This window comes from Ruditapes philippinarum, unplaced genomic scaffold (genome assembly GCF_026571515.1).
Source record: "Ruditapes philippinarum isolate M1 unplaced genomic scaffold, ASM2657151v2 ctg45_1_1_1_1, whole genome shotgun sequence".
NCBI lineage: Eukaryota > Metazoa > Mollusca > Bivalvia > Venerida > Veneridae > Ruditapes > Ruditapes philippinarum.
In genome coordinates, this window is record NW_026854907.1 from 98,405 (window position 1) to 114,764 (window position 16,360).

At 31.8% G+C, this 16,360-nt stretch overlaps 1 protein-coding gene across 1 annotated transcript; it reads right to left on the minus strand.

Annotated features, from left to right (window-relative positions):
* Positions 1–3,536: 3,536 nt before the first annotated feature.
* LOC132741487 (methyltransferase-like protein 27) lies at positions 3,537–12,042 on the minus strand. The gene is made up of 6 exons (XM_060729661.1): positions 11,904–12,042; positions 7,868–8,046; positions 7,237–7,368; positions 6,735–6,870; positions 6,003–6,095; positions 3,537–4,063 (listed from the first exon to the last, which is right to left on the minus strand). The coding sequence occupies exons 2-6, from the start codon at positions 8,018–8,020 to the stop codon at positions 3,879–3,881; spliced, it is 699 nt and encodes a 232-aa protein (XP_060585644.1). The 5' UTR covers positions 8,021–8,046; positions 11,904–12,042; the 3' UTR covers positions 3,537–3,878.
* Positions 12,043–16,360: the final 4,318 nt, after the last annotated feature.

Sequence of the window (16,360 nt, forward strand, 5' to 3'; positions counted from 1 at the left end):
GGCTAAACTGTCACCTGGCCTCTAGGTTATAAAACTTTTATCTGAGTTCTGTCTCGAATCACAGGATTTTCATTGTTCAATATGCATTTTGTGTTGGTTTCTGACCAATCAAATACCTGAGATTAATGTCATTAATCAGGGTCCGGACCCTTAACTACAATAGTCGTTCCCGAGGTAACGTCTAACAACGTCAATTGGAGTAGCAGCCAATTCTGAAATTAGACAGTGTCTTATTGATAACACATTGTATTATTGCAGCTCTAATGTGATTTATGTTACCAATGACGTGATTTAATTTCTTGCCTGGCATGCGTCTACGTACATCCAATGTGTTTATGGGTATACAAGTTATGGCAAGATCTCGACTGGATGGAGAGCCTCTTTAAAGTAACGTTGAACCTAAAGCGAAAAATGCGCCTAAAATGCAATTCAATTTCAAAATCAATTTCCCTACCTGAGAATACGTGCATTGTCTTGTACAATGCAAGCCAATCCATTATTTTTTATACAATTAAAGCCAATCCATTATTTTTGAACCTTCTACAAATATTCAGCAAAATGTTACCTAATCATGCTACTGTATACTAATGATGTTCAGAGTACTGAATTTCGGTTCTATAAAAAAATATTTTCCGTGGGTTCTTAAATTCGTGGATTGTCTCTTTTTGCACAAACAAAAAGTACAATGTAATAATGTAAGCAAACATTCGTACAGAAGACGAAATAAAATTTCGATGGATATAAAAGTAAAACTCGATGATTATACTACCCACGAAAAATTATTTCATCACGAAAATTGATAATTTTCCAGAAGCAAACATGTATTGTTCGAACAGTAAGTGTACCATTTTAATATTAGGAAAAATATTGTTCTTTTTCTTGTTGTAATAGTATTGATGATGATGATGATCACCATCATCATCATCGTCGTCGTCGTCGTCAACAACAACAGCGACATAATCTTTCTCGATTTTGTATCCATGTAGTTACAACACGTATATAGTTCTACCGGAAGTGTTTTTCTTAAAATGCTTTCTCACATTTTGACCATGTTGAAGGTATATTAAGAAGTGCCCACCATACACTTTGTTTTCTTTTCCTAATTGACAATTTGTGCCAGATTAGGATGATAATAAACAAACTCGAGTTACTCACGTACTTGTTACAAGGTTATTGGCTTTCAATAGAGCCTACATGCTTAAAGTCCAGTTTCAATAACAACGCGGAGAACTGAGGACGAAATATTGGCAGAAATTGCCGCCATCCTGACTGAATCTTTGACAGCCAATGACGTCATAAGCAGCTATGGTGCTAGCATAAATGTTTAATTGCCGCTTTCTTATTAGCAGAGATTAAACCGAGACAAAAAATAGCGCGCAAACTGAGAAAGTGAGTTCTAAAATAGTCATAAAGTCATTATCGAGTCATTTATAAGGAAACATTAATTGCCTTCTTGAAATAGTGGGTTGAATTAAGAAAAGATTTTATTTTGAGCAAGAATTAACGGTATATTATCGTTAACAAAGATTTGGAGACATTTTTTCCCTGTCATATTTCCGCGGTCATTTATTTATATTAAATTTCGGCGTTTTCTTTGAAGTCTTTGCACAAACAGATCAAATGAATTTTTAAGTTGGATGAGATATATCTATGTGTGTAATTTAAACTCAAAATATATGACACAAAGTTAATGTTTTAAGTTTCATTCGTTCAAGTAATCATGATTTATACACTTTTCATGTAAATAAAAAGTTTAAATACTCAAAAAAAATAAATGGAAAAATCCATGGTGTAACATTCACGCGACTACTAGTATCTGAGGAAATATGTTTGATCACTTTTTCATATACTGATGAGTTTATTTAAAGTATGGGCAATACCCCTTTAAAATTTGACGGAAAGGACGAAAAGTGGCGAAGACATATCCATCCCAGCACAGCCCACAAGAACACGTCACCACGACATCAATTTAGCGATCATGCGAGTTTTCGAATGTATGCCTCAGCAATGAATACATTTTTTACATAATGAGAAAGAGCCAACATGAGTTTTATAAAGTTTAAATAATGATTTATGAGCATGTTAGATGCTTACCGCAAGAAGAAATTAGCACTGAATGTGAAATTATTTGTCTTAAAAATAAACAAAATAGTACTTTGATTTCCACACTAAAAACTAAATCATTATAACTGTACAAACTGCGCCAAGCAATAGAAACAAAAGATGTTTCAGGTACATGGGCAATGAATAACGTTTCAGAAGCTATGAAAGGGCATCAAAAACAAAAATCATTTAAGTAAATGTATAAATAACAATTAAAGCATTCATGCGCATAATGCGTTTTCACTTTTTTAATTTATTACTCAAAGTCTGGTGTTACTAGAGTCAAATTGTGGTATCAGATAACAAAAGAAAAAGAATCATAAAATATTTAAATGCTGTGTGGTCGGGCTATTGCGGCACACACATTGTAATTTCGTCTTTTCGTTTGTCACCGTATTAAACACCCACAAGGGATCTAACTCAATATATGTGTTGTTCTGTAACCTAACAACATTTTCTCCCTTTACTTGTAATTACATAACCAAATATGGTCATTTTCTTAAAGAATTTGCCTTTTCTTATAAGGAAGTGATGCAAAATGCGGAAGATGATTTTACAAGAAAATTGCATTAAGATCAGCTATTATATTAAGATTAACGATTAGTAGAATGATAAGTCTACAATGGGCATTTTCAATAGACATCTCAAATATTGATAAAATTAATATAAATGTATCATTTGGATATTCTTACAAAACATTTCTTGAAAAAAAAGGTTGATTTAGATGTAAGTGATTTAGTATAATCATTAATACGATGAATAATAATAATATTTTGTTCTACAAAACAATTTATTATCTGCTAGAGCCATACATGAAATTTTAATATGTAATATCCAAACATGTATCAGGCACCAACATATAACATCCATATATAATTATTTCATGCTTTGTTGTCTGTATGATACTTAATACTACATGTATCAACAGATAGAGGATATTGAATGAATGCAAGTTAGTAAATTTATTGAACGAGTTGAATAAAATTATATTATGTGAGCCTCTTTGAGTTTACATTTTGCTGCTTTTATCATAAATTGCTTCACATTCAGATGATAAGCATCATACTTGTTTAAACCCAATATAAAAATATTATAAAATCCATGTTTGATCTTTGTACAGAAAGAAAAAATATTCATTTCTAAGGCATTTATTTTAAGATAAGCATTTAAAAGCAGACAACGATCGTTGTAATTCAATCTTACAATAGGGCATAAAGAAGAATAAAAATCTGTTCCAATTTCATTTTTTTATTAGTTCTTACAGAGAATTTGAATAAAATGTAAGTAGCAAATGATTATTCATAAGCATGAATTTTTTCATATTATAAAATCACTTAAACTGTGTAATTGTAATATTTCGATAAGATAAAAAGATCAATGAATGTAAAGATATTTATATGAATGCTTAAAATTATAAAAAAAAGAAAGAATAATAAGTGTCACAGGTAACATTCAAGGTGCTGAACACATTCATACAACTCTCAACCAAGAATGGAATTATTTTACAATGACACAACTGTCGTCCGATTGCAAATACAATACATGACGTAATTTTGTATGCCAACAATTAAAATGATGAACGACATCAAAAAATTAAGTTTTAATAAAATCACCATTCATCTATTTTATTCCAATCACAATTAACTGTGCCAATATCAAGTGCCTAGGTGTCTCGGATCATTTTATTCAAGTATCCGACAAGAACCAGCCCTAAAAGCGTTAACTAGATGCCAGGTTTTTTTCATATACATATCCCCCTTATTGCCGTAAGAGTTTTATAACACTTGGTATTTCCACATGATTCCATCTTTATCGAGGAAGAATCCTTTGAAGATTTTACGCTCTAGTTTCTTCCATTTTCCTTCCGCCTCAAGTCTGTCCATCAGAGGTTCGAGTCTGTCTTTGTACTCCGCCACTGTGTATAAGTGCTGTTCCCGAGTCACCAAAACAATACGACCTCCTGCAATATATGAATATATCAGAAGATTTGTTTCGGCAAGTTCTTGATTTTAAGGACTTGCAGAGAACACGTACCCTACAAAATTTATGCCAAAATTTTGGATGGTTTTCATGTATAATCAACCTTACAAATGAAATTTATTTAATTTATACAAAATAGAGTTATATGATCCGCATTAATTTGTCTGTTCAAAAATTAGAAAATTTGATTTACGAAACCTTTTTTCACATTTATGACATATTAAGAAATCTATACACAGTACAATCGAAAATTAAGACAACCGTTGAAAACAACGACATCTGGGGTCCTGAGTACGACTTCCGTGGTCGTATTCAACTGATGTCTTGATTTTCGATTGTACACTCTTCTATAAATTATGCATGGTACGACTTTATTGGTATAAGGTTGCAACCAGTCCATATTCAGATTGCTATAAATTGGGCGACGTGAGTGAACGGCAAACGGTAGGTACTGTACGTACTTCTTGATAAAAGTGGAGAATACTTCAGGTAGGTGCCCACTCTCATTATTTTAGGCACAGTCGGGGATCCAAGTAGAACGACGGACCTTCCGTATGCTAGATGAATAGCTGCCTCACATGAAACAATACAAAGTCCCTATAGGACTCGAACGCAAAGCGGTGATGAAAATATTTTTTATATAAGCCGTACATATATGCCAATAAAGTGTTATTGCTATGCTAAGTTCGGGCACATTTTAGGAAGATGCAATACCCAAGCAAATGTGGAATTATTATTACATTAAAAAACCCAAGCAAACACGATCTCAATTTACATGTACACATTTTTTTTCACCTTTCAGTCACCTTTAGTCTAATGCGATTCTTTTAAAAATCATCAAATATTTATACAACAGCTGTTTGCGATGAAAACTTCTCTTTCAATCGTTATAAAAGTTACAAATGCAAACTTCTGAATATTAAAGGGGCTCCTATGAGGTCAAAAATTCAAACAGCATAAAATTGAAGAAAAAAAATGTTTTTCATAGATAAAGCCAAGCACTTTTTACGGAAAAATCTGCAAAATATAATAAAAATATTGAAATAATAAATATACACAGAAACTTGACTATCAATTTTATGCGAATTATTGCTTGATTTGAGTAAAAATAATTGCAATTCTACTCTATCATTTAGTCGTTTTGCACAATAAGAAAGGGTCAGTGAATGCTCTGGACATTCGCACACAAGTTATTGGTGCAGTCATACATCAAATGGTACAGTACATAAAACTCGGAGAAATATTTCCAGTCCCGTCATGTCCAAAAACCACAGTGGAGTCCCTTTAAATTCATTTAATTGTAGTCTCAACACACACGTATTCAACCTGTATTATTTTATGTGACCTGACACACAAATTCTCTTAATCTGTTAAAAGTTTATTTTATAGCTTGGGTCAAGATAAGAAAATGTAGTTCAAAATTGATTTCATGAAAATATTTTATTTACGACTTTCGTCATAAATAAGCTGTGTAGAAGTTGCTAACTATGTTTTTTCTACATTTTTTCCATGTTCAAGGTCATGTAGGAACATTTAATAGTAAAATACTAACGTAACTGGTAGAATAAAACCGTGGGTGTCTCTGTCAAGAAAAAAGTATATGAAACCGAGTGGGACCACATTTTTTCGTCATGTGATAATTGCTGATAATCATGATGACCAAGTTATTTTATGGATATAATACATATAATGTCTAAATAAAGAAGCTAAATCGTTCCGCGAATATTTTATATATCCCACACAAAATAATTTTGTTTTGAATATTACTGTTTAGCCATTACAAGAATAGTAACGTTAACTATGGCTTTTATTGCGCATGAGCTCAAGCTCGAGCTAATCGCATCTTCTCGGCCCTGTCCGTCAAATGTCTGTTATTATTCATGATAGCCGAGATGTTCCTATTGTAGCTCGAGTCCTACCTGGTTTAACTACACGGACCATCTCATGCAGTGAAGAACAAGGTAGATGACCCTCTCCAAACCCAGCACTTACTGTGAGTACATCATATGTATCTGAAAATTAACAAGCAAATTCGAATAAAATTCATATCTTCAGTAAATAAAGACTTGAGTTACTTCCCCTTACACAATGTACCGGGAATCAGACAACAGTAAAACTGGAACAAAACGTCACACACGCAGCTACAATATAATATATTGTTATATCACTTTTACATACTTTATTTAAACTCACGAGCATGTTTTAAGTAATAGTTTTCTATATAATCTGTCAGTTCAGGGGCAATAACCATGTTTACAATACTAAACTTTAAAGAGATAAAGAGCACTTTTCAATATGCTGGTCAAAATATTTAAAAAGAATCCAAACGGCTTATGGCAGACATTTTTAATGAATCGAATCAATGTAGGGGTCATTAATTCTGAAATACTGGGAATAAACCAAGAATAACTGCTTAGGATGTCTAAGTTACACTGCATGTAGTATGATAATGTTGAGAGAAAAATCCACGCTACGGACGGACGTTCAAACGGACGGACGGACGGACAAAGCCTAAACTCCCTTCATGTCGAAAAATCTCAGAGAAGTCCTGGTAAGTTTACTATTTAAGTAAAAGATGGAAAGTCACAATGAGTGAAAATAAGCACAGTGCATGTGAAAGTACAACTAAAATATGTACATGTAACACTTACTTTCTGGTATGTCTAAATGTTTGTCTGTCATGAAGTCACAAATATACCTCTCGTACAGATCTTTCTCTTTGGCTTTATCTAACATTCCTTGTGACGGATCTAGAGCATCAATATGCTGGAACCCGTGCAGCTTTAACTATAACACGTGCATTGTGAAAACATAATAAATGATTAAATATATATCATAATTTTTTTATGAAATTTGTAAAATCATTTATTATTCTCTATTAGAATATAGACGAAACAATACAGTGTATTAAACTGTTAAAATAACGTTTGCATATCAAAATGGTTATGTAGCGAACAGCTTTCTACTACGAAAATGACGGGACATAAAAAGTTGATTTATTACATGTATAACAGTGATAAAATATATGTTGTTTACTTTTTTACCAAAAGTCTGTACAAACGTTTATTCAAATATGTTTAATTGCATATGTATCATCATATACTCAGTTGACGTAGTTGTGTGTTTTTTCTCTCAAGAAAACGATGTACATACCTGCACAGCGCACATTCCCGTCCCTGCAGCGACATCAAACACTTTTGCTGTGGCTTTTTGGTCATCCGTTAGTCCTCCAGCAGCTTCCGCTGCCGTCACTATTGGAGCGTTATATACATCTTCAGGTAGCTCCTACGTAAAGGGGAAACAAAACAAAATCTTAATAAAACAAGACATAAACAATGTTCAAGCTACAAAACAAATTACGGCAAATATACAAATCTACAGAGGCTTCTGGTTGGAACGCTAGTAATACACAGTGATTGCTACAGTAAACGACAAACTACGGAGAGGTTATAATAATGCATGTATTCATTATCTTTTTTTTTTTTTTTTTAATAAAATAAATGAATACGAATTTTGATGCGCAAACAAGACATTGAATTACTTAGATATTACGCACAAATGTAACTCCAGAGCTGCCGCAAGCAAACACTACGGTTCAGCAGCAATGGTCCAGCAAATTTACTAGTTTGATTCACGCTACAAAATTAACATGGACATGAACAAAAAGTAATAAAGAACGAATGCAACCTACACAGAAAAAACACTTGCACGCATCCCTTGCATAATACTACTTACAAACATTGTCATCTTATTTGTGACAGTATATTGTTATATAAAACCCTACGTTTTCGTATTCCCTGCCATCTGCCCACGTGTCGTAGAACTTTGCAACTTCTTCCGGTTTAATTCCTTTGTGCATTACAGTAGCAATTTGTTTATATACGTGAGAATGCTCCGGTTTTCCATACTTTTCCCACTCTTTTGCTGATAAATCCATGACGTCACCAAGAATGTCTAAAGCAACTGTAAGTATATATGTATTTAATGAGTAGAAATAATACCAAGTTCTAGAAAGGTTTAGTAATATTGTAACTGAGAAGAAACGCAACTACCTCTGATTGCCAAAAAATGATTCAAGTTGAATTGTAAAAGCTTGCATTAAAGGCACATTAGACCTCAGAAACAAATATTTTTCCTCCATTCTTTAGAAATGCAAAAAAGAGTTTTATAACATTCAAATAATGGTTTAAGAGCATTTTTGATCATTATCACTTGAAGAAAGAAGCGCTGAATGTGAAACTATTTGTCAAAAAAGTACCAAAATGTAAACAAAGAAATATTTTTATTTTGACTTCCATACAAAATACTAAATCACTATGAATCTACTTACTACCAATAAGCTATGTAAGCTCTTATAAGTATCTTTTAGAAAACTATCATAAGACAGCGAAAATATAAAAGCTTTCACAAAATGAGAATTAACGCAATTTCAAATCTATGCAATGATTTTATTTTAAACTATAAATGAAAAGTGCTCGACAAAACATAAGATAATCAAATGCACTATGTTTTCTAATAAGTTTCGATGATAAACTTTATATGATTACGGATAACAACTGCTGTAGCTGAAGAAAAAGTAAAAAAATTCAACTTACAATGTTTTGAATAATTATTTAGTAAGGAATTGTGTCGTAAAAATCAACATCTGTGATCAACAAAGTTCTTAGCTCATCAATTTTCACAGACAGATACAAAACACACTTATCTATCTCCGAACAAGAAAATGAATTATTATTACTAGCTATCTTTCGGAAGTCAAGTGATAAAAATCGCAACATATATGTCATAAGTATTAAAGGGACTTCACTGAAGTTTTGTTAACATGACTGGACTAGAAATATTTTCCCAATTTGGGTAGGATATGATGTAGATATGGACAAATAAATTATGTGCAAATCTTCAGATCATACCCTCGGTCCGTTTTTACCGAATCATCATGTTTTATTGTTCAAAATGACCCAGAATCGAAAAGCGTTACAACTGTCAATCCATGCACAAAAAAATCAATTTTCAAATTAATTCTGAGTCACAATTTGCAGATTTTTTCAATATTAAGTACTTCACTTGATTTATGTAAGACTTTCATATTTTATGTTTTCATTTTTTTCTTTCTCGCATTAAACTTCACTTATCATAACGGACTATATAATTTCACAAATATAGATATCAAAAGTCAGTCAAATAGTTGTCATAAAACCAGTTCAGCGATTTTATAGTAAACAAAATAAAATTATATGTACGTTCATTAAACGTTTCCTTACAAAAAAAAAGCTAAAAAAAAAATCAAAAAGTAAAACAACATGAATTCACCAAATATTAAAATCAACAATTCAGTTTATTGTATGATTTGACAAGATGATGTGATATTGAAACAGAATTTGAAATTGTCACAGTGACATTTAGTAGTGTTATGTATAACATTTTGGTGCATAAATTGTACCGAGGTTATCGTTAAACTACATAAAAGTAAGTTCAGGACTGCACCATGTATATATGCTAACAGGAAACTATTTGAACTACTTTGAAGTGATTATGTTACTTACTATATGGTATTTTCGGATAACCGTTAAAGGGACTACACTATATTTTCAAATATGCGTTAAAGGGATTTAAAGGGAAATATTTTACATGAATGGACTGACAATATTTTTCCAAGATTCCCGTACCAACTGATAAAGGTCTATACCAATAATTTGTGTGAAAAATTTCAGGCTATTCCTTCGCACCGTTTTCCCAGAATAATCTTATTGCACCAACGAAAAGCGTTGCAATGCTTTTCACTCAAAGCCGGGCAAATAAATCGCACATAAATCAAATTAGTTCTGAGTATAATTCTTTATTATCCATGCAGACTTTTCCATTTGATCTAAGTAAGGTTTTCAATTTTTATGTTTTAGGCCTTTGGACCTCAGTGGAGTTCCTTTAACACATTAATCAGTTCGTAAAGTAAAAGATAGAGAATTATTGTAAAGAACTCGAGATTGGTTGCTAGGGCCCTAGTAAACTTCATTTGCCTTTGCAGAAATTAACTACAATAATTATGTCCCCTCGCTGATGACACTCATATTCTTACAGACAACTCATTTTTACTCGTAATATAAAATTATAAAGGCTGTATTATAAGTAATTTTGTTACATAATATATGATCTGAGATGTTGTAGCCGTTTTCATAATACTATACAAAATAAATAAATAAATAAATAAAATAAATAAATAAATAATATCACAATTATTAGTATATAACAAGTAAATTCATGATGCAGCTGCTATCTCAACGCCGGAACATTCAGCCATCGCAGTGCCTCGGAAGTTCCGGTCCTCGTGCACTGCCACGACTCGAGGTTTGGCCAAGGTAACATTTGACCACTGTACTGACCGGGTAGAATAATATTCATATCAACAACCTATTAAGATATGTAGCCCTACTTATGCAGCATTGAATTAATGGTTTATTTTTACATTTAGTTCACAATGTACATTTATTTCTAGTCACGAATATGTGAAGCTTCACGCATAAATAGTCGACATAAGTGTTTGTGAAAATGGGCAATGGTTGATTTTTTTTTCTGAACTCTCACAATTTAGTTTTCAAGCTCTAAATCCCCCCCCCCCCCTTTTAGCCTCAATTATTTTTCAAAAGCTGTTGTTTTTTTAAATTTTTGGTGTCCCGTTATAGTTTCCAAAAAAGTTACTGATTGGTCATTAGCTAAGTCGTATTTTGCGCCTTTTGCATTTTGGCATGTAGTGCAGTTATCGTGATTTAGTATTTTGTATGGAACAAAATACCACTTTTAACATTTTGCTACCATTATGACAAATTATTTCACATTAAACGCCTTTTCTTCAGATGATCATCATTACACATAAGCACTTAATCCAATATGACAATAATAAAACATATAATTATGTCCCCTTTTGACAGCATAAAAATATTCTGAGTGCTGTATCTTAACTAAAATGATAATGTATCTCAACTAAAATAGTACTGTGTCTCAACTAAACTAGTATTGTATCTCAACTAAAATAGTACTGCATTTCAACTAAAATATCACTGTATCTCGAACTAAAATAGTACTGCATTTCAACTAAAATATCACTGTATCTCAACTAAAATAGTACTGCATTTCAACTAAAATATCACTGTATCTCAACTAAAATAGTGCTGTATTTCAACTAAAATATTGGAGTACTGTATCTCAACTAAAATATCGGTAGTACTGTATTGCAACTAAAATCATTTTGTTTCTCAACTAAAATAGTAGTGTATCTCATCTAAAATATCGGTAGTAATGTATCTCAACTAAGAGAGTACTGTCTGTATCTCAACTGAAATAATACTGTATCTCAACTGAAATAGTACTGTATCTATGAACTCTTAGTACAATAAGTTCCACTATAACCCCGTCAACAATGTGTTATTTATTTCATTATACCGGAAAATGACATAAATATATCAGAAATATCTCCCGTGGGGAATATTCTATATGATGAAAATATATATCGGTGGAGTGAACACATGTTCAAATTCTCAAATAAATGATTTATGATAAAGAAAATATGATACTCTAATTAACAAACTAAATTATACTATCTTTATTCATACTACACATTTAGTGCATCCCGGTCATGTAATTAAAAGTTGAGAGGCGACTTTTTTTATAGAAAATATGCGAAAAGTGCCTAACGATTTCAAGTAGGAAGACAAATCAGGGGAAAAAACAAATAATATACACTAAGACTGATTAAACTAATGTATGCTTTTTGGTGCAAAAAATCCAAAATAATAATAAGACAGAAAGGTATAAAAATGTTTGTTTACCTTCGGAAAATCGGTGTAGTGTTTTATCCGATATATCCTTGTGTTAATTAGAGCGCAGCAATCATCTGCCATGAAAATACCCAAAATGCAACATTCCTCGTGATGGTCGGCTGCAACTATCAGAATTACCCTCACTATCACATCTGCTTTTCGTTAGGTAAAGTATGCTTTATCTCGATTTACAACACGCAGAAAAAATATAGTCTTACCTTTTGGTTGTTGTCGTCCATGTGTAATAAAAGTCAAGCATTTAAATTAAAATTTACACATTTGCCATCAACAGTAAAACCTGTACACAGAGGACAAACTAAATGAATGGACCTTTCGGGACAATTTTAGCCATTTTCTATTCAATACTTAGTCAATTGCTCACAAACAAGTGAGCATTTATAAATGAAATGTATTAAATACGCAACCAGTTACATCTTATATTATAACGTTTAAGAACGTGAGCTAGTTCGATTAATTAATTGATTAAGTTTTTGTGGTTTCCAAATTTATCGAAACTCAGTGCAAATACCTTTTGTATGAGAGAATATGTTCACTTTACATAACCCATAAGATACCAAGCTGGGCTGCCAGAAGGATTTACAATTTAAATTATTCTACACCAGCTAATCGTCCATAAACAGATTAAAAGACAAGCATATCACTGGTAAAAGACTGGCATTAACTTGACAAGATACTAATGTATATAAAGGTTGAAGACCTAACTTGACTAGTTCTCAGTATACTTCTTCAATCATAGCTCTAATAAGGAAGCAGCAGCAACAGCAGGAAAACAACAACAACAACAACAACAGCTTCAGTTTTATCATTTATTTTGTCCATTAAAAGCCATTTACTTTTTTAGCAATAAAATCATACAACAATGTACAGGTAAATGTTCTGTTTGATACTTGTAACTTCTGTTTCACACTTCTAGAGTATACATCATCTTACATTTTCAGCACTGTGACATTAAAATCAGATTAAGAAAGTTGCTGATTTGATTGGTTAATGTGCATGTTTTTCTTTTACCTTGGAGTGGGGTGGTGTTGGGGGCGAGTTATAGGTTAATTACATAAGCGCTGACAGTGAAACAATTGCAGATCTATCCTTTTACACATGAACTATCCTTTTACACATGAACTCGAAACTTTTTACATATTTAAATTATCTTAAACCTTATAATCACATTTGATCTATCAAATACAATTAAACTAAACATGTATTGGTTCTCAGCTTCCAGTTTTAGAAACTTGAGGCTAGCTCCAGTTTAAAACAGTGGTTATAAGTATCAAAACAAAAGTACCAGACAAATATACAATACATGATTACTGAAATGAGGTAACCTAACTTTCCTTGAAATACAAGCATTTTATTCTAATCAAGCACTTACCATTCCTTACAAAACTACAGTATATCCTAATTACTATTTTGTAAAAGTTACGTATACAGTTAAACCTCTGCACAGCAACCCCCTTTGGGAGACAATGATTTCAGTTGTGAGGTAAAATCAACAATGATGTCAGTTTAAAAGAGGTTTCTGCTCTACTAAGTGTTGCTTTGCACAGGTTGCAGTGTATCATAAGAGCTTTTCCTTATATAAGCATTTCATATACCAGTAAATCAAGTTAATCAATTATACTAAAATTCTGCCAATTTTCCAATTTTTCCACAAAACAAGAAATTCTCATATGGTTAATGCATGTTTACACCATTGAGACATTAAATGTTAAAAATACATAAAAACATTTTTTCCTTATATATGATATAAATATCTCTTTTTGTTAAGTTCAAACAATAAGGCGAGATAAAATAATGATATTTGCACGACAGTTAATCTTTAGTATCACTTTTATCATTCGGCATGTTTGTAACATCGCTTTTCACTTGATAATTTACAAAGAAATCTCACTTTTTTCTTAAAAAGAAAGAAGAAAGTTTGCTGTTTTATAAATTTGTTGTAAGAATTCCTAACAGGTTATATGACAAAATATAAATGGTTGTTTGCAAAATAACCAGAGCCACATTTTCCAAACAGCTGTTTATATAAGGCAATATAACTAGTCAAAAATCTTTATAACTAATAATATATCTTCGCAGACTAGAGCCAGACCAGACATTATAATGTTGAACTATTCTACCAGTTGGATATTCTAACACTAGAAGGCATGAAGAGCTTCGCAACACACTCAGTTCTTAGTCCTGCCTTATACATTATACATTTATATTTAGTTGTGCATTCTTCGTTGTTTACTGAATTTCACAGATATCAGGATTTCCCTCCCCTAATTTGCATAATCAACAATGAAATGTCAATTATTTCCAAAATATATGGTTCTTAAAATATTTGTGCAAATATTCTTATTATTTTTGATAATTCTTTCATTCAGCAGATTGTAATAGGCTACAGATAAACAATGTTTTAGATATAATATGTCAGAATGGAAATAGATAATCATTTTGAGTGCAATGTGGTAAAAATATTGCAAGGTAAGTCAAGGAATTCTGATGTGCAGAAATACAATAGCAAGACTGTGACAATAATGTTCAAAGCAAGTAACTGTCAGCTTCATTGTTTTACAACATTACATAAGAAATTTTACATAATTATTCACTGATCAAATTTAAGGTGAGTATGACCCTAGCGTACAAGTATCAATATAAACTTGTTGGAGCAAGTGATAATCACTGGTGCTGATATCGAGCATATGGTCACAAAAATAGCAAATAAAGCATGAGGTTTTGTGGGATAATTAATATAAGACAATATCATTCAAATATTGCAATGTAGGTAACTGGCAGTAAGATAAATGACAATAGGTGAAATTTATGTGAAATGTTCTGTCAAGTATCAAGTCAAAATCGCTTTTTTTGTTTTTGTTTTTTTACATAATTTATGAAAACATATACAAGATATGAAAACATATATGCAAGAGATTATAATAGTTGACAAACAGAACCCACCTACTTACCAAACTAGATTTACATATTCTAAACCACTTACACACAAATATTCTAATATATGCACACCTTATTTTATAAACTCAAATTCACAAAACATACACATTTGAAAACATTTTCTCACAAAATGTTAAGCTTGATTTCTACTGTACAATAAAAATACCTTGCATTTGATTACCTGTGTCTTATATAATACCACAGCAAAGCCTAGGACATATGGAACCAAAATACACTAGGCAGAATAAAAACAATATATCCTGGTATCCTTTATAACACATATTGAATACATATACACAACACAACCAGTTATAATCTCATATTAAATACATGTAACATAAATAATAACAAGAGGTCTAAGTTTACCTATTATCGCTCACCTGAATAAAAGTAGGAGTAAATGATAAGTTCCAAAAGATATTACAATTTTCAGGACCAGAGCCTTTTGTGAAAAATTACTAAATATCAAATATCTCAGACCTGGGTCTTGTTATTTTTTGACACAAAGATTGTAAAGGCATCATTTCTGAAATAAATTTTAAGTTAAGATGATTGATTTATGCATCAAACCTGAACCATTTTAATAATTTTTGTAAAGGACACACCCACAGATCATTCTGCTGGATTTTTAACAAAATCTACTATGCTCTTTGGAAAGAGACGTCACAGGGTGAGAAAAATGTGCAGCCTGATGGGAACGCAAACCAGGGACCCTCAGAATACCGTTCCACGGCTCTATCGACAGAGCTATCTATCCGCTTACACATATTCTCCCCAAAATAGTGACCAGCTCTGAACTGTTACAGAGACATTGAGTTTAAAGATAAACGTGACAGACAGACATCAGGTCATCACAAAAACTAACCTGTGAGCACTTTGTGCTCAGGTGAGCTTAAAATGCACCAAATTACATAAGAACTAGATTATCACATAAAAGATGGGGATGTACTGATAAATCTAAGCCTTTCATTAAAGATACTGACTAAAACTCAAAAGCCACACTGGCCTATGTGCCTAATAATTTAGCAAAACACAAACCTAGAAAATAAATTGTTAATTTGCAATTGCACATACAGTAGTAAGTTTACAAAAAATAAAATAAAAAAATAAAAGTACTGGAAATCATGACAAAGTTCTGTTTTTTCATATTATTTTTAAAACAGAAATGCCCTTACCTTAATAAATACCCTGATGATTAAGTGGAGTTAAGTAAGTCAATAAATACACAAAAATTACACGCACTTTTGACTACATGTATGAGGTATATAGAAATAATCTTACTCTCACACCAGTATTTACATAAAATACATTGAGATTGCATGATTTTTCAAAGATTTAAAATCTAGTGTCATGTTGATGGTATATCTAGTGTCATATGGATGGTATAATGAATTCAGACTAATTTTGTTTGTCCTGTTTGGTTTTCAGTCAATATCAATTAAGGTCATATGGCACTGAAGCAGGAAAGATGATTTTAGCTTACCTCCAATGTTACAAGCTTTAAGCAACAA

Coding starts and splice junctions, on each gene's coding strand:
- LOC132741487 (XM_060729661.1), bottom strand. CDS start 8,020: ATGGATTTATCAGCAAAAGAGTGGGAAAAGTATGGAAAACCGGAGCAT. Junction 7,369..7,867: donor ATGGCAGGGAATACGAAAAC/GTAGGGTTTTAT, acceptor CCCTTTACGTAG/GAGCTACCTGAAGATGTATA. Junction 6,871..7,236: donor CGGGAATGTGCGCTGTGCAG/GTATGTACATCG, acceptor CACGTGTTATAG/TTAAAGCTGCACGGGTTCCA.